The sequence below is a fragment of the Cyanistes caeruleus genome, chromosome 1 (genome assembly GCF_971803275.1).
Source record: "Cyanistes caeruleus chromosome 1, bCyaCae1.hap1.1, whole genome shotgun sequence".
Classification (NCBI taxonomy): Eukaryota; Metazoa; Chordata; class Aves; order Passeriformes; family Paridae; genus Cyanistes; species Cyanistes caeruleus.
The window spans coordinates 97,538,799-97,561,023 of NC_141701.1; the positions used below are offsets into that span (position 1 = coordinate 97,538,799).

A 22,225-nucleotide genomic window follows, 5' to 3' on the forward strand; every position below is an offset into this window, starting at 1 on the left:
ACTAATAAAAAAATGTACAAAGAAAGAGTGATTTACATGCAAATATGTTCAGGAACCTGGGACAATGAAAACCAATTGTGAACAGACACTCCAGCTGTCAAGCACTCCTTCTCCTCAAAAGCAAGAATCCCTTAATTCTGCACCTGGTGATGACAGTGAAGGGATAGAATCACAACCTAGACAGGTACACATAGCTCCAGGCTCCACTTCCTCACAGACACTGTGAAACAATTAGCTCTGCCCTGGACAAAAATCAGTCCTTGTTTGGAAGAAGAAATTACTATTTTGTCTATAGGTTTCAAAATGACATTTACTATTCTAGCTTATCATCGTATCTGATTCCTTCATGGTATTAATTTTCATAGTAGTCTATACCATAACAAAATGCCCAAAACATCCTTACCTCTGCAGGTAACATTAATATTGGAAATCTGCTATCATTAGCAATGAAATCATTACAGTTGCTTTCTTAACCTTGGAAAAAGGCTGAGGGAGGATGAAGAAACTTTTTCAGGCAGCCGCTATTCTCATTACAGTAGTGACACCATGGTTTGAATAGGAAGCTCATTACCAAACATCAAAATGTTACCATGCCTCTCTGTGTCCTTTTCTTGCTGCCCGACCATCTCCACATTTGCCACCTCACTACTACTTTTGATGGCCAGAACCACTTTGCCTACCCCCTTCTCTGAAGGCCTATGTGCTGTGGGATAGATTGTAGTGTTACACAGACATCTTCCATCCCAATGAGGTATGGGACCCATAAAACCACCAGAGTCCTCTTCCAAAAGACACAGATATAGACTGACATGAATAGTCTTTCTGATTTATTCTAGCACTTTGCTGGGAAGGTATAAGAACAGACAACAAGAAAAAATGCCCTTGGCTCGTAAACCTGTTTTCTCTGCGTTTGGAGTGGAGATGCTACAACCTCCCTTGAGATGGAAGTCGGAGGTAACCAAGAGCTGTATCTCATCACTAGTGCTACATCTTTAATATTTAATTTGATACACTGCTGATCCACTGACTCTTTGAATCTGCTTCACTGCAGGTCAGAGTTCAAATGCTGACTCCAGCCTGAATCCCAGGACCTTCACCCATCCACTGCAAACCACAGCTGCTATGTAGGAAAGCAGATTTCTGGGAGTCATCTTTATGTCCTGGTAGCCCAAAGACACAGAGTGGACTTTCTCCACTTGTCCAAAAGTTGATCATAAATCTCCTGCTTGGGCCTTCTGGATGCTGTCACCCCTTCAGCGATCCAGAGGATTAAAGTCCTGCAGCCTGGCTCTGGTTTCCATTGGAAGGCAGTTTCTGCCCGGTGGGCTCAGAGGAGCAGCAGCGCGGTGGTCCTAGCGCTGCAAGGATAACTGCACGGCGAGGTTTGGGGAGGAGGGGACAGCCCAGGGCCGGTGCCCCGGGGCCCGTGTCCCAGGCGCGGCCTGGGCGCCGTCAGGCGGGCGCTGAGGGGGCGGTGGCGCGGTGCCGGCCGCCCCCCCGCTGCGTGAGGAAATGGCTCTCACGTGAGGGAGGCGGCAGCGCCCGGCTCTCCCTGCCCGCTGCCCTGGGAGGAGGCGCCAGCGGGTCTGGGGCCGGCTGCACCATGCCGACGAGCTTCACGGTGGTGCCGGTGGAGGCGCAGGGCGAGGAGCGGCAGCGGGATGGGCAGCGGCGAGAGGAGGATGAGGAGGAGGAGGATGAAGGCGACGAGAGGGACCGGGGCACTGGTGAGAGAGTGGGGAAACGCGTGGGGTCAACGCGTGAGGAGAGCGTCGGCTCCCTGCGTGCGGAGGAGCGGCTCTGCCGCATGTGGCGGGCCGGCGGAGAGCCCCCGGCCACCGTGGAGGGGCCGCATCGCCCGTCTGCAGCGAGCGATGCCGGGGCTACCTGTCCAGGTGGAGAAGTGCGCTTCGGGAAAGGGCTAAAGTCTGGCGCCTGGGGTGGCTGAGAGCTTGTTTCTCTTTGTTTCCATTAGTCAGCGCCGCTGGCCGAAAGGAGGAAGTACTCATGGGCGGCTCCAGCCGGGGAGCGGAGCAGCCCGCGGTCGGGCGCGGCGCCTGCCCGGGGCAGTGCGGGGCGGTCAGTCCGCCTCCCGCCTGCCGCCGGGAGCGGGCGGGAGCAGCGCCGCCCACGGCGGCTTAACAGACGGGAAAAATCCCTGGAACCGATCCTTTAGGTTGGAAGAGTCCTGTAAGATCCGATCGTCAAGCCCAACCACTAGGCTCTCTTAAAAGCTAACTGCTGTTGGAGCTCACTAGAGAGAGGGCTAGGAGGAAAGATTCAGAGGGTGGGGAGGCGCACAGTTTTACCTGCCTTGCTCCAGGTGTTTGTCCAGCCATGTGCTTTTGCATCAGATACATTATCTAGGGTTAAGTAGGTGTTTGCTACGAGATGCCGTCGCGTTCGGAGCCTTGCTTCTTGCTAGGCCTGGCTCCTGAAGCCTCCTGGGGGAGTAGAATCAAGGCGGAGGTGGAGCTCGGGCATCGTGAGTGAGGGTCTGCTCAGGACAGCCCCTGCTGCAGGGACACTCGTATTTCTCAACCAGCGTTGCTGGGGAAATGAGTGATTTCTCACTTGGATGACAAGGCACTGCTGGGAAAGCAGTAATTCTTGTGGCTCTTAGCACTTCCTTTACCCGAAGCGTGTTGCAGCAGCAATACCAAGCATGGTGTGTGAATCACTGCTAGCGCTACGAGAGCTAGTTCACATCGTGCGCCTTATTTCGGACGCTCTGTTACAACCGATACTTCCGTAAAGGCGTGGATGGGGGGATCATCTTTGTTAGAAGATTACAGGTGAATAGGATGGGGGTTTGTAAGAGGCATCTTGTTTTTGTGGTACAGATGACAGATAAATAAGGCTAATTCCCTATGATGTTGGATGCGAATGTAAAGAGATTAAAACAGGCATTTGACAAACTTAATATATTTACATTATATATTAATATATTTACATTCTTTTAGGAAGCTAATTTAGTAAAACACCAAGCTGACAAAGTTGGGTTATTTTTTTCCCAAGTTTTCTACTCTTAAAACCTTACTTACCCATAAAAGATACATACTACATATAGTTGCTTTTCTCTCGGTATTTTCAAAAGATGCCTGAGTGTTCTAATAACAGCCTCGTCTTTTTCCAAACTAAATTCGATAGAAAAAACAAAACAATATAAGCTGTTTCAACGGTTTGTTTCTTGTATTAGATGGATGACTAGCAGTACAGCATTAATCTGGACAAATCTTCTTTTGGTAGGAGAGCTAGCCGGAGAGGCTTGGTGTATGGTGCTTGCTCAGATGGCATCTCAAAATACTGAATATACGTATGGGCATAGTTGGACAGGATTTGTTAGGCAATATGTATATAAAGCATCTGAAAGGCTTGGGACGTTTTTAAATCTTGGGGAGGTGAGAGGAAGAGTGGAACTGCTACTTTCATAGAGGTTTATCACAATCCTAAAGGCCAGAGATTAAAAAAAAAAATAATAATTCTTGATGTGATTAAGTGGTGTTTTGGGGAATAGTCGTTACAGTTGCGAGGTTTATTTAAATACTGTTATGGATCCATATCAGTGAAGTGGATGAATTTATACATGACTGTTCCTGTGTGTCTGTAAAATTGGAAGTAGAGAGGAAAACACTGAAAAGGGAAGGCATTGATTTGTACGTAAATTTTAGGCGAAGAGCTCTGACTTCATGAGGAGACTAAATGCTACCCTCTGACAGAGAGTTTTGGGGAGTGAAAGGTGTACTACTTATTGTTGCTTTGGGTATTGTATGGAATTGTTAATTTAATGCTGTGTAATCAAATAATTGTTCTTGAGTTATTCTTCTGAAAACTAAAGAATTCTGAAATGTTTGTACAGCTAAAAGCTGTTGTAATTTAGCCATCTAAAAGCCTGCTGCTCAGAGAAAGACTCCTTGCCCTTCTCGCTGCTCCAGCCTTGAGAAAAAGGCTAAGAAGTAAATTATTTCTTTCCTTGTTGTCCTCTGTGTCATTGTGTTTGCTTCCTTTTCCCGGCACTTGACCATCAGGCCAGACCTCACTGGCCTGGTTCAGCATGTTAAACTGTGAGTAAACTAAACTGCTGCAGAGGTAAAAATCATGCTTCCCATGTTGTTGAGGTGAGTGCTGCAAAAACTGAGAATGGCTAGGGTTGTGTCAAGGTGAGAGGTGGGTCAAGCTGAGAGCAGAGATGAAAATAAAAAAGATGAGAATGGGAGCTTCCCATTTGACTTACCCTTAACCTGTATAGCTCAGCATGTTATTTTGTTCCGTTGTTTAGAAATCTAGCATGTTGTCAATTTTGATTGAATTATCTGTCTTAAAAATCAAGTAGTTTTTCCTTGACTGCACTAGTACCTTTTTTTAAAAAAAACCCCAACCTACCAAACACACAAAAACCTGACAAACCTGTCCCATCAAACTTAATGCTAATTTTTTTGAGGGAATCAGCTGTATACTATCTAGTCATTAAATCAACAGTAAAGCAGTTTTGATTCATATTAGCAATTTTGTGCATTTATCCCGTTTCACACATTCTTACCTGATAATCATCTGTGTGTGTAAAGGAGTAACCTGGGATGTTCTTACTCTATGACCTGCATTCCTGCATAATAATCTGAAATTCCATAGCTTTGTGTTTTCTGACTATATAATACTTTGATGTGTGTGAAGGAGGGGAAGACATTTATGAATGACTATGGGTCTGGGCTGTAGCACTAATCACAATAGTCCTTCAGAAGAGGCAGAATGGAAACCAATACTTCAACTGAACAACACAGTTAAGGGTGCAGCCTGCTGACTCAAATATTCACAAAGTAGCAGGAAGCAGATGGGCCTGTGTCTTTTAATGTGTTTATAATATGCTACAAATAAAGGGTAGTCAGGAGATATTAATGGCTGAAGGAAATATGAGTCTGTAGGCAGTAAGAAGTTTCGTAAGAAATTCTGGGTTTGATTTGTGTTGGGTATTTTGTTTTTCTTCACACATCTTTGTAGTGACTGTCTAGATAGACCTGTCAAAATTCTGTAAAGTTGATCAGCTTTCTGTTCTTTAGCAGCTCTGTGTATCAGGTGTTTTAAGGCATAGCTGGTATTTTTAGCACCCCATAGTATTATTTTCCTTGCCACAGCAGTTTCTTATTTTAGAAACTAATGTGAGAAATAACTCCTGCAAAACCTTTTGAAATTGACCCTCAAGTACAACAAATAGCAATGACAAACCTGATCATCTATGAACAAGTAATCATATAAATAATGAAGCATGGATGCTGTGAATTTCTGCAAAATGTTATTTATTGGAAAACCAGGGAATAGTCGACAGAGGTGTGTGTGTGTGTAGTGGAGGAGGATAGGTTAATCTCACTGAAAAGTCTAGTCTGGTCAACCCTACAACCTTTACAGCCTTTCCACGCCTGACCATGCTTGTGACATAGATGCTATGTCCAGAGAAAAGTAGATTTTGGATGTTATTCAAAGATTTGACCCTAGGAACTAGCCTGTTCCTATCACTAACATCCCCTTAACAGAATTGAAGCATTTTGTACAAAGTTGTTTAAGGCTGGTATAGAATATGTAATACATTAATGCATAATCTAGAAAGCAGTGACATATTTAATTTGAAAGAGAATGAACAAATTCTGCTGCCAATCTTAAAAAAAACCTCTTTATAATTAAAAAATATTTGTTTTTAAAAAGAGTTGACAAAATTACTAGAATTATATTCTAAAGTGTTTATCTGCTACATCTTAAGTAGAATAAATGCCAGCTATTTCTACATAAAATCAATATTTGAAAACTGACTTGCTTAAGGTCTGCTTATATGTACTTGGTGCATAAAAGAGGGTTTTTTGATAGTAGGTAGGCCTTTGGAATAGGTTAATACTACTTGTTGCTAATCTCTACTGATCTGTTTAATGGAGATATTTTAGAGTGAATTTATTTGATAGAAATGAAACTTTAAAAGTACTTATTATTAGATGAAGATGTGGGATGTTTCAGTGACTTGATCCTTCCCATTTCACTAAGCAGGGTGTTTATTTCTGATGAAAATCCTTCAGCTTAATTCTCTTTAGAGAGTTCTGTGACTGTCATGTAGTTTGTGCCATGTGCATGCTTCATGCTGCTTGAAGCCTTAATGACTTGTTTCAGGATTAATCAGTGCTAGTAAGAAACAGGATTTGAGGTCTTACACTAAGCTGGGAGGAAGGAACTGTCAGTTTCCTGTTTCAGTTCTTGATACCTGAAGAATCAGCAGAGGAGACTGACTTAATTTTCCTTAATCATGAGTGAACAAGATTATGAAGAAAACGGGCCAAATCCAAGTGAGTCTCTTTAAAAGACAATAACATATTTCTAATATCTATTTCTTACTGAAACGGGAGGTTCCTGTACTTCCATCCGTATTTTAAAGAATTTATAAAGAGCTTTTGTAGTGTTTCATTAGAAGTAAGTTGTGCTTGATTATAATAGTAGCCTAAGTAAGGTAAATTTAATATTTAGCAATGTTGATAACATAGGTGATGGATATAATATTAGAATCATCCATTATGTAAATAGGTTTATTTACAAGGGGCTTAAATACACTTTGTTCTGCATCTCAAGATAATACATAAATTGTGCTAATCATTAATAGAAATACTGCAAGAAATTTGTGATGTAGTAAATATATTTAGATATTTAATTACTAAAAAAACCCCAATAACTACAAGAACAAGAAGCTTTGAGTTAGGTTGCACTGAATTCTTAAGTCAATGTGGCACGAAAATTGATGTAAGATGTGTTTACTTTAAGTTGTGTTTATTAGAAGTTTATTGATGCCGTTTTAATAATTTGCATTATAGAAAGGTAGTGGCTTTTAAAAACCCTGACTGTATTTTAGAAATCTAAGGTGGCTCTTAAAACCTTGACTATATTTTAGAGCTCTAAGGAGTGCTTCAATATATGGATTTAGATTAGAAGTGTTAAGTCATTTAATTTGAAAGATTTTATGACTTCTTTTTAGCTGCCTGCCAGTCAAAAACTTGAGCATACAGGTATGCTAAAAAAGTAAATATGATAGAGAAGATAGAATTACAGGTTTGCCACAGGCAGCTTTCTTGGATGTGACGCTCGTATACATCAGTTTTATTGACTTTAAACTTTATGTATTTTTACCTTAAAAAGTTTTGTTACACTAACATTGAATGTTTGCTGTCCCTCGTGCAAACAGGATCTCATTTTCATATTCTCAGTTTACAGTGTTTTTTTTCTTAATGTGACCAAAAACTATCTAAATGAAAATGTTACCATTGTTTTTATTTAAAACTGTTGTGTTTCACCTGTATGTGGCTAGCTAGAACCTACCTCAGGGTACATGGGCTGCGATTAAGAGTTGCCTTTTACAAACTATGGAGAGTTCGGACTTTTCTGTCCTAACAGTTCTGCTTTAGATAACAGCATGTAAAATTAGCAACTTCTTGTGGGAATCAAAGCTTTCCTAGTTTTACACATGTGCTTGTTTGGAGAACAGTTGTAAATTATCATAGCTGGGCTATCTTATTTGTGGTCATGTGATTCAAAGGTTTGTATAATTCTCACTCCTTTGAACAACACCTGCATTCTTTTGCCTTATGAAAGCAATCTACTTTTATTTTTCAGATAGATGTTAAACTCTTAGAGCATGTCAGGAGAAAAAGCTGCTTGCTATTTTGGACAAAACGTGTTTGAGTACAAAAGTAAATAGGAGCATTAATTGGATATGAATAATGATGGCAGACATAGTGTGGGACAGTGAGGAAGCAGTGAATCTGGAAAGGATTTAGGGGTCAGACTGGAATAGAATATCATCAGCTTGGTTAATGCTGTAGTAAAGAGGGCTAGCCTGATCCTTGGAGTAGAGAGGTGACGATTATACTTCTGTAAATAGCACTGACTGACACTGGTGTTAGAAGGCTGTATTTGATTTTTAAAGTTTGAATTTTTTTTGTTTTTTATTACTTAAAACCTGCACAGGATGTTTCCACAAAAATAATTTAAAAGTTAGAAAAATGTTGTAGGAGCTTAACTTTTTTGGTTTTTCAAGAGATAGGTTGAGATGATTTGAATAAGTATAGTTACCTTCATTGAGAGAAAATACTGTGAGTGGTTAAATTTGGAAGCAGTTACTAGGATGTTATAGCTGGAAGTTTGAAAAAGCCAAATTTAAATAGAAATATGGAATAATTTGAGATTTTTTCAGCATTAAAAAAACCTTTATCTTTACATAAATTAATAGGGTTTTTTTTCTTATTTCAATTCTGAAAACATCAAGAGATATACTGATTACTTTCCAATATGATTTTTTCAAGATTATAGAGCTTAATGCTCCAATGAAATTCTGCAGCCTGCAGAAAGATGGAAAATCAGATTAGACAGTCAAATATTTTTGTCTTAAGCTCTTGAACAGGCATCATAGTGCAAATTTAGGATCACTTGAATGATTGATTCCTTGTCTACCTCTAACTTTTCTCTGACACTTTCTCTATAACAAGACAGATATAACATGTTTTTTTCATACTCTACTACTTGTGATTCAGGGGTGGTGAAGGAAGCAGAGGGGGGAGTTTAGTGCAATTGTCATGAATGCTAAGGAAGTTGTTTCTCTTCCAGTAATTGCTCATTCCTGCACTGATTGTCTCTGGTGACAGCATATGCATTTATAATTAATAGTTCAATTCCTGTGAGGAGCAGTATGATATGGGGATGCAGATGGGTGAGTAATAAGCATGAGAAGGGAATTGCAGAATTGTTAGGGTTTGAAGGGACTTCTGGTGGTTCATCAACCCCTGAATAAGAGGGCCACCTCTTTGGTGAAGGTGGCATCTGCAAGTTTAAGCTATACTGTTGGGGTCTGTTTTAGGCCGGTTTGGATGAGCTTAGGAATTTTTAATTGTTAACATACCTTAAAAATAATCTACCTGTTGATGTTTGTGAGGATCACTACTCTGAAACTTCCGAAGAATATGAATTTGGACACCGTGCTGTCTTTTGCCTCTGTGACCAACACTGATTTGTGACACGCAAAAATTTTTGCCTAAGTTTTGTTTGGTGTGTGGAAGTGTTAGTAAGAAATCATCTGATGACATTGTCAGAAAATTTAAGGTTGGCACAGCTCTGGGAGAGTTTGTGATAATTTGTGTGGGTTACACTGCATTGGCATTTGGGGTCTGGAGTGTGTGGGAGTCCACATTGTGATGATCTGCATCAATACACTGAATATTACCTTGAGACACATCTCTTACCTTCTCTTCTTGCTTGTTTATGTTTTGTTTACAAAAAAAAATGTTGGTGTAGCTAATTCCCGTGCGGATGTAGCTACTCATCCACATACAGTGCTTAAGTATCTGTAGAAATTAAGAGTGGGGCTTTTTGCATGTCCCATCAACACAGCAAATACCACACTGGCTTTTAGGAAAGGTTAGTTATGGCTTTAGTTTGTCTACTTGTCCAGCAGTATATATGAACATTCTGTATCAGATTAAAAATTTTAATAATAATTTTTAAAGTAGGTATGGGGGTAGAAACGTATTTTTTAAAACTTAGGCTTTGATGACTTATGTTGGGTGGCATGGAGTATGAAATCAACAGGCAAATTTTTTATGTATGTCAGAAGACAGATGAAACATACCATAAACAAACCCAAAGAAGATTTTTTTTTTTATTCTGCTTTGTCTTTCTGTGGTCCAAAATGAAATAGTAGTCTGGATTTAATATTTTTGCCTGTAAACCCTCATAAGCTGAGTTACTTTTCAGAAATCAAGCAACAGGAAGAATAGATTTTTGGAGCACTTTTGTTGCAGAAACTGGATTTCAGATGAAATGCAGCTTAACGACATGTCTGAAACTACGTTGGAAATAATAATTTTTATTTTATGTTTCACTCAGCTCACACTTGAGAAGAGTTTGAACAGACACAATTTCAAAGAAACCTAAGGAGAAGGTGATTTGCTTGTCAAGCATTGGAATGGGCTGCCCAAGGAAGTGGCTGAGTCACCATCCCTGGTGGTGTTTAAAATATGTGTAGGTGTGGTGCTTAGGGACCTTGTTTAGTGGTGAATTTGGCAGTTAGGTGAGTGATTGGGCTCAATGGCTCTTTTTCCAACCAAATCTTTGATTTGACTATCTTAAGGCTTCCTCATAGAATTCAGTGGGATAGGGTTAAGATAAACCACAGATGGCTTGAGACTTAGTAGTGAAATGAAGTATTTATTCCTGTTGTGTTCCATGTTACCTAATGGAGTTAACTGAAATAGCTTTTTCTGCTGTCCACTTGATGCATGAGGGGCAAGATTTACAGCATTTTTGAAAAGTGTTAATCCTGTCTTTATTTAGTTCTAGTTTTCTAATGAATCATTTATTTTCTATTGAATCTTGTTTTGAAGAAAGGACGAGCTAAAGATTGAGATTGTTTGTTTGGTTAATTTCACCATAGATGTTGTTTGTGTGTTGAGATTCTGAGTTCTTTCTACTGAATAATGTAATACAAATCAAATTAACTTACATGTTAATAGGGCAGACTGTATATCTATACATGTTAAATAAGCATACTTCAAAAGGTGATTTTTTAAGTTTCAAATAAAGGTGATTTTGTTCACAGCAGTGATGGAAGTGTTTATAGGTGTTTTTATAAATACTTTAACAACAAAAAGAGGACCAGGGAAAAATCTATCCTTTATTGGATATGAAGGGTAACATTGTAACAGAAGATGAGGAAATCTGAGGTGCCTTCTTTGCCTTAGTTTTCAACAGAAAGATTAGTTACCCTCAGGGCAACCAGTCCCTGGAGCTGGTAGAGAGAGATGGGGAGCAGAACTGACCCCCTATAATCTAGAAAAAGTAGCCAGTGATCCATTGAGCCACTTAGACACTCACAAGTGTATGGGGCTGGATGGACCCACCAGAGTGTAGTGGGGGAGCTGGCAGAAGAGCTTGTCAAGCTGTCCTGTATCATTATTGTTAGTCATGATAAACTGGGGAGATTCCAGAAAACTGGAGGTTGGCCACTGTGGTACAGGTATGAGGTTCAATGAGGCAAAGCACAGGTCATGCACAACAATCCCATGCAGCTCTGCGAGCTGGGAGAAGAGTGACTTGAAAGTGGCTCATCAAAATAGGACCTCAGAGTGCAGGTCAACAGCTGGTTGAATATGAGCCAGCAGTGTGCCCAGTTGGACAAGTAGGCCAATGGCATCCTGGCCTTTATTGTAAATAGTGTGGCCAGCAGGATCAGGGAAGCGATTGTTGCCTTGTACTTGTCACTGTTAAGGCTACACCTTGAGTTCTGTGTCCAGTTTTGGGACCCACTCTTCAAGAAAGACATTGAGTTGCAAAGCGTGTCCAGAGAAGGGCAGTGAAGCTGGTGAAGGGTCTCAAGCACAAGTCTGATGAGAAGTGGCTGAGGGAGCTGAGATAATTCAGCCTGAAGAAAAGGAGGCTCTGGGGGTACCTTACCACTCTCTCTAACTACCTGGAAGGATTTGTAGCAAGGTGGGGGTTGGCCTCCTCTCCCAGGCAACTGGCAGTACAGCTAAAGGAGATGGACTCAAGCTGCACCAGCGGAGGCTCAGGCTGGACATGAGGAAGAATTTTTTTTACTGAAAAGGTGGTTAAACATTGGAATGGACTGCCCATGGAGGTGGTAGAGCCACCACCCTGGGGGTGTTCAAGAAATGACTGGATGTTGCACTTAGTGCTATGTTAAGTTGGCATGGTAGTGTTCAAAGCTTGGACCTGATCTTAGGGCTCTTTTCCAAAACCTTAATGCTTTTATGATTCTATGGTTCTAATGATTTTAAGATAATTGTGGAAGTAGTCAGCAAAATTCAGATGACAAAGTACTTGTCAGTTTGCTTTTGTGGTCACTTTTTCAGCATTGATTCTCTTTCAAGTGAAGCTAAAATAATATTTGACATGATCAGCATTACCTATCAAAATGCCATGCCAAGCATACACAAATACAAGAAGAGAGCTGTATTAGAGAACCCGGACTTTATTGCAGTCTGTCACTACCAGACTATTTTGAAGCCTGTCATTAGAAAGCTTTGAAATAGGCAGAATATTGGTTGTAAGCACTGAAAAAGGTTTCCTGTTCTTCAGATCCCAAGGTCTGCATTTTTCTGTTTGAAGCCTGCTAGGTGCATTTAATAAGACATGCTTATTAGAGATACTGTGCTCTGAGCTTTTTCCTATTGGAGCAAAGCCAAGTAACTCTGTTTAGAAATACAAGCATATAAAGGACAGCTTCACGATCCTCCTACCTACAGTTTAAAATGCTTACTGTGTAGTGCTGAGATAGTGATTTTTATGTCCAGAACTGGTTAGACAAAACTGTAATCTTTAACATCAGGATTATGAATACTGATTCACATTATTTTTTTTTTTTGCTACTCTTTTGGTGTCTAATGATACCCACTGAAGGAGTAACTCCAGTTATGTTATACACTACATGAACGCAAAACAATAATTGAAATTTCCCAGCTCACTTTTCAAAGAGTAATCCTTTGTGAAGGGATTGGAAGTGCCCTGAGAGGTGTACTAGCATTTAGTTAATAATTACAGGTACCAGATGTCAGTTGGTGAGAAAGTCAATAGAAGTGTGGTCTCAGCAAGACTGAAATCAAGCAACCTTATTTTTATTTGAACTTGGAATGTACCTTTTAATGAATGGTTTATAAAAACGTCAGCAGAAACAATGGGATGATTTCAAGAATGGAGCTAAAAGAAAAACAATGTTCCAAAAATCTTGGAAAGAAAATGCAAGTTCTTAAGCAAGAAGTCCTAGTGCTCATATGCTTTAGCAAAATGATAAGAGGAATCAGGATGTATTTGTTTCAGGACAGAGTTGCTTTTTGTTGTCTGTGAAAAAGCTAATTGAACCTTTCTTTAAGTATAGCAGAGCCCATTAAAGGATAAATGTCAGTTTCTCAGATAATCTTGTGCGGGTTTCATATACTGTGGAACATCTCAAGGTGTTAGTTCATGAGGGAGATTCTTTTGTGTTCACAGTGCTCCTTCTGCTGGCCTTGCATTAACCTTTGTTGGAAGGAGGGGCACCTAACCAGGCTGTAGGACTTGAAGTAGTGGGAGACCAAATATAAACTGTAGAGAAACAGAAAAATGAAAGTTGGAGGGTATGGATAGAAGGAGATATATTGGATGTGTGAAATCATCACCATTTCTTCTCTGGAGTAAGGAACTAATTTTAGAGCCCTAATTTTTAGGACAGGTGTTATCTTCCGTGTCTCTTAGGAGAGTATGTGGTTTCTCTGTGATGATACCAACAAGTATAGTGATGCTGTGGAGAGTGATAGGGAATTAATGGTGGGAAATCCACAGTCCCTCTTATGTTGGAGGGACTTAGATCTATTTCTGTCTGGTTTACAACCAAGATAATATGTTGTGCTGAGACTAGTTTACATGGTTGCCAGAGCTTTCTTCTGGGATTTCATGTGGGGATTAGTGTCCTGTAGGGAGCAGAGGGAGGAGACAGGGGAAAAGAGCACAACTTGTTCTCCAGCTGTTCTGTAATTCTGTAGTGAAGAGACTGTATAGGTGCTGTTGCTGTAATCTGTGAATATAAGGGCAAAAGGGCAGTCAGGCAAAGTGGCACAGGCAAAGACTTGAGATTATTTGGAAATGCCAATGTTGTGACAGTATCAGCATGTAATAGTTTTTGTAGTTCGTGGGCTGAAAGGCAGTGAAAGTAATGCTATATATTTTGAGAGGTGTGCCAGAGCAGGTCAGTAGAGCTACAGGTTAATACAGTTTATATTTCAGTAAGGAATAGATGAAATATAGCTTGTCATGGAAGGGTTTCCACAGCCTTTACAAAATACTTCCTTTTGCATTGTATTTCATAGATTCCTGCCTCAACTTCTGGAGATTTTTTGAGGGAGTCAGTAAAGTAATAAAAAAGTTGGCTGGGGAGTTATTTTATTCTGTACCCAATCAAAATTTGTATGTGAAGTGCAATTATCAAGTGTTTTTAGAGAAACTAGAAAGAGTAGGGGAGAAATCAGTATGTGTGTGTTAAAGAATAATAGTTAAGAGATGGACTACTATATAAAAATTAGACTGTTAAACTAAATTTCCTTAAATGTTTAACATCTGCATGTCTGAGATGAAAACTGGGTTTGCAGCCACCTGTGGTGTAATTAGAACCAGCTCTCAAACCAGAGTCTTCTGACTATTCCTTGTATGGTATAATGTATATAGTTTTTTCCCTCTTTTTTTTTTTTTCTCTCTCCTTTTTTTTCCCCTCTTGTTTTTAACTGTGTTACTTTTCCACCAGGGGATGGGATTGCCAGGGAAAATAGTCCATTTATTAACAATGCAGAATTGGGCAGAGGAAACACATATGAAGGAAAGAATATGGCTCTCTTTGAGGTAAGTTAAATACTCCAAAAGCATATTTTACCTTTAATGGAGATGAACAAACACCTGTTTTCTTTCTGTCTTAAAATGTAGTGAGGGGGAAAATTGAGTTTTAATAACTTCTTCATAGTTTTCTTTCTGCTAACATTCAATTCCAGTGGATTTGAATGATACATAGGCAAGAACAGTAAATACTGGTGTGCACTAATGTGAAGATACGAAATAAGTATTCACAAATTTAATTTTTTTTGTCTAGGATCTAGATATTGTTAGAGAAAGCTGCTGGAAGTTAAATCTATTTGTTTTAAGAAAGTGGTATTCAGTTTTAAAAGGATTAGCAACATAATTTGTTCAACAGGAGAATTACAGACTTTTCGTAAAGCAGCAAAGCTATAAAACAAACTTACAAGCCAGGGCTTAGTTTTACAACTACAGTGTAGAGCACACCACAGCAGTTTCTAATGTGAACATCTACTTTATAATGGATGTTTCATACCTTTTTAATCAACTGAATGATTACAATCGATTAGTGAAAAAAGTATATTAATTTAGTATTTTAAAGGGCAACTTCTGCAACTAAGTAGTATTTCTAATAAAAACCTTAGTTGCTCTGCTCTAGCAGCATCCACTGGTCTTGGTCTGATACTTGCTGTTAACAAAAACTAGGTGCTTCCAACATTGTTTAGCCACCTTGCTGTTGCGTTCTTCTCAATGTTTTCTTGTTGTTCTCTTACATTTCTCTCTTCTTTTCAAGTATCTTTGCACAAAGAACATGGTCTTTCATCTCACTCTGTGAAAGACTCAAATAATATATATTTACTATTTTTCAATGTTTTAGAGAAAATTGTGTTAAAGATCAAAGAAATGTTGATCATTAATTGTCTTTTTGTCTTGTATGCAATATCTTAATATTTTTGACAGGAACAATGGAATTAAAGATCTGTCATTGAATTTCTCTCCTTCAAGCTCTATTCCATAATACCATTTCCAAAACTTTGTGGTTCAAATTAGTTGGTCTATTCCTCAGTGATGATAATTTGGCCATAGCTGCTTTTTGTCCCAGATTTGTTATTTTGAATCATAGCTTACATTACATCAGCTGATATAAACCCCTGACTTTTACATATCTCAAATTATAGACGTTGTTAGCAGTATCCCACTGAAAGCCTTCTAGTGACTTCATCACCACTGGTGGTGGTGTGGTGAATCTTGTTTGAGACTATGTATGTTTCAGAGTAAGTTTCCTGCAATCTTGTTTTTCTCATGTTTTCAGATGTTAAAGTTGTATAAACTGGTAAAAGAAGTTTGAGTATTATGACCTTATCATTACCTAATCTCTAAGGCAGAGATACTTTACTTCTTGACTTTGTCATCTCAATCTCTTGTCTTATTCCCAGTGTTCAATTTTTTGTATTTAATTGAATTCTCTTGGATCCATTTTTCTTGGAATTCTTGTGTTGTATATTCTTCTCGATTTTATTACTTGTTTTAGCATGTTTTGTTTTGTAGCAGATAATTGTCTAAAGACAGATGGGCTGACTTTTGTGTCAGGTGGTATTACATGTGTGCAATTTTATGTGATATGCATATGTGTGGGTATTTTCAACAATTTAACATTTTGGGAGTAATATACCTGGTGTAAGAGAGAATATGTAAGCCTGCAGCAGTAGACTTCAGAGAGATACTTAAATATTTCAGTGCTTGAGAAATCACTTGAAGTCACTCTCTGAACACAAGCAAGATGCTGGAAAACACCCTAATGACTCAATCCTACCAGTACAATCCATTAAAGACTGTGTTGTGATAAAAATAGATTATTTTAAATTACTGTGGTCTTTCTCTAGGTTTCTCTTATATTCAAGCTGTATATTGTAAAATAGTGTAAAAATATGAAAGAAATGGTGCAACATAGCCATGTAGAGTTAAACTTCTAGAAAGAATAAAACTTTCTTGCTGGTTGAAAGCTGATTGGTATTTTGTCAAGCTAATTTTTTTATTTGGCTGAATCAGGGCTGACCTGTTGAGTATGTGATTGAAGTAGTATCATAAAATGATGACTTTAAAAAAAAATTATTTAATAAATGCAGTATTCTTCAAAATCCAACAGGAAGAAATGGATAGTAACCCCATGGTGTCATCTCTTCTGAATAAACTAGCAAACTACACTAATCTGACTCAAGGAGTGGTGGAACATGAAGCAGATGAAGACAGCAAACGAAAGGAAGTCAAGGTATTTAGATTCCAAATAATTTATCAAGACAAAGCTAGCTATAAGAGGTGCATTTTTCAACCTGGTAAGAGAATATTGTGGACACTTAAAAATGAGAGTAAGATTTGTTATACCATGTTTAGGACTGAAGCATTTGCAGCAGGACTTTTGTCAATTTGATGTTCTTGTTAGCATATTTTAGCAAGACTTTGCTGTAAAACCCCTAGGTAAAATGTGTAAAACTAGGATCTGAAACATGGAGTATACCAAATTTCTTCTTTCTTTCTTTTCTTCTTCTTTGTGAGCTTGTGCAAGCATCAGTACCTGTTACCTACCTCTAGTGAGCATACAGTAGGACTTTTTGCAGTTTTATTAATATATTTTAACTGCCTAGGTTTTTAAATAGTTATAGTGAGGTAAATTTGAGATGAAACAGGTCAGTCTTTTAAATCTATAAGCATATTTGCATCTCTTAACATGGTAGTAATTTTTTTGAGTAGCTGTCTTGGTTTTGTGTGTTTCAGTAAGTATTTTTAAAATTTAATGGATGCATTCCAAGAAAACACTTTGTTTCAAACATTAAAAGTGCTATACTTGTGGGAGGGGAAGGCATATGCTCTGTTTGACACATTGCTAAACACACTTGCTAGAAGTGAACTGAATTCATCAAGGGTTGTCTGTCTACTGTATACCCAAAGTGTGTATCATTGTGTCTGTAGAAGTGGAATGTGTGCAACAGCTGGAGTCTGCAGTGGATTCATCCCTCTGTGAGTAGGGGCTGTTTTGGAAGGAGAAAGCTCGGATCAAAGTATATGACCTGACAGTATAAGAACTTACAGGCAAAGGAGGGATGTTAAGATGCATGGTGACTGAAACTAAGAAAATTAAGGTAGATGCTGGGAAGGGACAGTGCTAGGAGTCACCTGTCTTTGTGTAGGAGAAGGGGTGCTGCTACTGAATTTATATGCTGAGCTATGAGGAAAAGAAGAGAAGCACATGAGAATGAGTAAAAGGGAAATGAGCACAATGCAGAAAAGACAGAAATGGAAATATGTTTGAAAATAAGCTTAGAAGGAAAGCTTGTTTGACTTGGAAGGGAGATTTTGAACTGGAAGTTGGTACCAGGACAATGGGCAAGGGTCAGGAATAAAGTCCAGCTGTTTGCTTAGATTTTTGCTTATCCTGCATTTGTTTATGAGTGTGCTTTCCTTCTGTTTGTCTAATTGTGCCTGATCTATATTTGTTTCATCTCATCTGAAGATAAACTTCAGATGTGAGAAAAGTAACACTGATCTTCTGATCTTCTCACATGTTCCTTGGTGTGAACCCTGTTGTCCATTCAGCTGCTGTGTAGATGTGTAGAGGTTTTTGTCAATGCAGCACCGTATTAGTCCCTCTGGAGCAGATGAGCCAAATGAACATCGTGTCCTCACTTGAACTTGGTCTTGTTTGTGCACCATGTGGTGGCCTGATAGCACGGTTTTTATGGATGTGTCTTAATTTCATTTCTGAAATTGTGATAGTTAATGCTATGCCTGTCAGAGCAGCATTTTCACTGGGGTGATTGAGACAGTAGTGTTGATGCTGCACATGAATATTGCCCAAATGCTAAAAAAAATAAAAATAGTCTAAATGGCATTCTATGGTTCCTTATAAGTACTTGGAAATTTAGTATTTTCTTAATTATTTTGATAACTTCCAAAGTATCAATGCTTGCTTATTTATTTAAATCAACTGCCATTTTTCACAGCCCAAGTTGTGATTTAAGACCATCTTGTGTAACTGGAAAGCTACTGTGTATAACTGTTGATTCTAACTAGCCTGAATTCTCTTCGTAAGTGTAGAAGACTGAAACTTTAGTGATGAAGCCTGAATGCTTTTGTGTGTGTCTTGACCTATGATGATCACTAGCAAATAAATAGGATACATATACTATGTTGTGGTAGGCTTTACAGTTTTTGAAAAAAGAAATTGTAGGCAGCTCTGTATTGCTTTTTGCTTTGTCTTAATACCTTGTCTGCCTTTTTAAAAACTGAAAATACTATTGAATAATTTTTTTTTTGTGCCAGCTCTGTGCAATTTGTGACCAACTTTTTGCAGAATATAAATGATATTTTGATTATGGGAGTAATTCATCTTTGACCTTTAACTTTTAACTTTAGCCTGTAACTGGTATTTCATAAAAAATTTGTAAAGTGTTATAATCAACAGATAAAGTGCCTTCCTATCCCTGTCAAAGTTTCATCCTCATTCCTGTGGAACAAGGGAGTTTTCTATCACAAATAGTTTTCTCTCAGGATTTTTTTTTTCATAAACAACATGTGAATATTTGCAGAACTGGACACTCTGAAGCTACCATTCAGGTTCACTTGGAATTTGTTGATGGAGCATTTGTGATAAGTGTTTGTTGAATAAAGTGCTTGTGGATTAAAATTTTTTAATGCAAAGGAATTGATGTTCTCACTTTGTTTCCAGGGTCCACAAATGGGCACTTTTATTGGCGTGTATCTTCCCTGTTTGCAAAATATCTTAGGAGTCATCCTTTTCCTGCGTTTAACATGGATTGTAGGAACAGCTGGAGTTCTTGAGTCTTTCATCATTGTCTTCATGTGTTGTGCTTGTGTAAGTTAACCTTATTTTACTTCTTTTCTAAACTCTTGGCCAAATACTCTGTGGGAAGAGTACTGATACCTTCTAATATATGTGTATTAGGGAAAAAACCCCATATATAATCACATTGGTTAAATTGTATGTGGTTGAATAGAGAGAAATAGGTTATGTGTTTATGTATTAAGTGAGTGTCTTGTGTCAGTCTAACCTGCATGGACATTCTTTTGGGTTGATCAAAGTAAACTTTTGTTTGAAGTATCGTATGATTTTTCTTAAATTTGCCTTAGGCAATCTTTCATTATTTTCTTTGAGATCTAAAGTGTTCTGCCTTTTACAACTTCAGAACAAACTGAATAATAAACTACAAATCAAACCACATCATCTATAAAGTAATTTTTTAGAATGTGAGACCACTACTAGCTGTTGTCATACCAATGTTACAGTTAGGTTTTGCTACTTTTTAATTTGACTCATGAACATACTATTTTAAGTGTATTCAATGGTCTGTATTTTCCCATTTCTTTTTTAAAGACTGTGCCAAATATCTAGGTTAACTAAATCTTCTGCTGAAAAAATTGAGTACTTGAGTTGCATGAATATCTCAAATTAAACATCTGGGTTAAAAAAAGAATAAAATACTAGTTCCATTTGATTACTGTTTTGCTCAGTCTTTCAAAAAAACCCTCCAAAACTCTGGTGTTTTAAATTTCTTCTATTTCATCTTTCCACAGACTATGCTAACTGCAATTTCAATGAGTGCTATAGCAACAAATGGTGTAGTTCCAGGTAATGAAGAATTTTATCTTACATGGCAAATTTCTGAATGATGGAAGTTTAAATCTGGGATAAGAAATTCTTATAGTTCTCAAATATCAGAAGTAATACTGTTGTGTGAAGTGCATATTTTCTTTTAATTGATTTGATAATTTGATAATTTCTTTTAATTGATTTTATAAATAACTTTTTACTGTGAGATGCAGTCTTTAACTGGATCTTCTGGGAATTAAAATCTGCAGTATATCTTTTCCATCAATCATTTTAATGGCTGTTTTAATCAAAGGTAGGATGTTATAATTTGAATTAGTGGAGACTGGACTTCGCACAAAGTAAATTTCTTTACAAATAAGGCTACTACTTTTTTCTGGCCTGAATTTGCCTACATTCCATATAAACACTGGAGTTAGTTATCTTGTTTTCTGCAATAGTAGCTTGTCTCATGGCAGAAATATTTTTCTATATAAATGCTCTAGGTTCTTCCCATCTCTCTAAATTTTCAGGATTGATTGATAAATTGATTTGGCTTCATGAAGTAAGAGGATTTTTTTTTTTAGCTGCAAAATCAGTTAGCTCTTGAAGCTCTTGCCCTTTTCAGTTTCTCAGCAAAATACTTGGTAGTTCTGGTGTTCAGGCTTTTGTATGAACTCTGGACAGTTTACCTAATGAACTTAAACTGAAGTTGCTGGGCAAAAGTAAAAGCTAGAATTTGTGTAGGATGTAGAATAATTGTATTTCATGGATGCAGTACCATATATGAAATAAAAATACAATAGACAACTTTAAAGTATTTGTGCTTTATAATAAATATAATTAAAATAAAATTTTAATAATTTTAAAAGTAAAAATATATAAAATATAAATAAAATGGAGTTATTCAAGTAAGTGCACAGATAATTAAAATGTTCTGCTCTTTTCCCCCTCATATTTTTAAAGTTAATTGTTAAAATTTTGTTTAATATCTGTAACAGGCTTTAAAGCCTGCAGTTCTTACACAAGACAGGTCTTAATTTTCACTTTTTTGTTGTTGATGCCAGTTTCTTAGAGAAATTATGCTTGTCCTGGAATATACGGAGAAGGCAGAAAGCACAGATAAGAATCTAGGATTGAAGGATACCTGAGCAGCAGGATCCTTTCTTTTGCCATTATGCTCAAGAGCATTATATTTATAAATATTATATATTTATATCATTAAAAAGATTGGTGATACATCATAATATCTTTGTTAGTTTCTCATTCATTCATATTGAAAACACTGAAACAGTGGAACAGGCTGCCCAGGTGAATGGTGGAACCACCACCCTTGGACATGTTCAAAAAACAAGTAGGTGTGGTGCTTAGGGACAGGGTGTAGTGGTGGACCTTGTAGTGTTAGGTTAATGATAGGACTTAATGATCTCAGAGGTCTTTTCCAGCCTTAATAATTCTATAAAAAACAGCTTCAGACTCCACACTTGGATATATGTTACGTAAAATTACACACATCCTTTCTCTGACTCCTGCTTCTTACAAACGGGACAAATATCATGAAGTTAGGAGTAGATGGAGTGGAAATCAGAGAGAAGAGTTTGCCTTGAGGGAGTTCGTAGATGTTCTGAAAGAAAGAGATGAAGTGCTTGAAATGTAGAGCCTCATTAAAAGGCAAATAGAGCAATGGAAATAGGGTGGTGGTGTAGTTTATGACTTAAAGAAAGATGATACATTACATATGGGAAGTAAGCCAGAAGAACTGAAGAACTCAGGGTCAAAGTGAGTAGTATATAAGTGGACAAGAAAAAGCAATCCCTACACAACACCTTTGAAGAGTACTAAAAAAATGTGACCTGTAGTGAAAGTGGCAATGGTTTCATATACAGAAAATAGAAAGAATCAGTAGAAAATATTCTGTTTCGTCCTTGTCTCATAAAGCAATTATTTTTGAAGTTTATTGTTTGATGGGGAACAGCTTAAGGTTAGAAGCTAAGAACTCATTCACATCTATTTATACCTGTATATCCTTTCCTAATTTACTTCTGTTTAGCTTGTGAAATTTTTCCTTGTCTTACTTTGCTCTTCACTTTCCGTTCCACAGAAAGTGTGCATGGGGATATTACGCTTGAAATGTACGTTCTAACTGCCTAGATGGTACAGACACTGATTAGAGTCTTGGCATAAGCATGTCAGTGGAGACACATGCAGCGGTTATCTTGATTATGTTAATTGAATGATTCAAATTTTTGTTCTCTACTGCCATCTTTAATCTGA

The 22,225-nt window shown here is 37.9% G+C and overlaps 1 protein-coding gene across 3 annotated transcripts in view; it reads left to right on the top strand.

Annotated features, from left to right (window-relative positions):
- Positions 1–1,439: 1,439 nt before the first annotated feature.
- Positions 1,440–22,225, top strand: part of LOC111923691 (solute carrier family 12 member 7) — a 62,332-nt gene continuing 41,546 nt past the window's right edge. For 2 of the 3 annotated variants that reach the window (XM_086844047.1, XM_086844031.1), the window contains exons 1-5: positions 1,443–1,727; positions 14,306–14,400; positions 16,496–16,618; positions 19,073–19,219; positions 19,939–19,993. In XM_086844047.1, coding sequence (XP_086700173.1) covers positions 1,604–1,727; positions 14,306–14,400; positions 16,496–16,618; positions 19,073–19,219; positions 19,939–19,993 — 544 coding nt within the window. In that variant the 5' untranslated portion in view covers positions 1,443–1,603. Of the gene's footprint in view, positions 1,728–14,305; positions 14,401–16,495; positions 16,619–19,072; positions 19,220–19,938; positions 19,994–22,225 lie in introns of all 3 variants that reach the window. The other variant, XR_015274543.1, reaches the window with a different exon arrangement.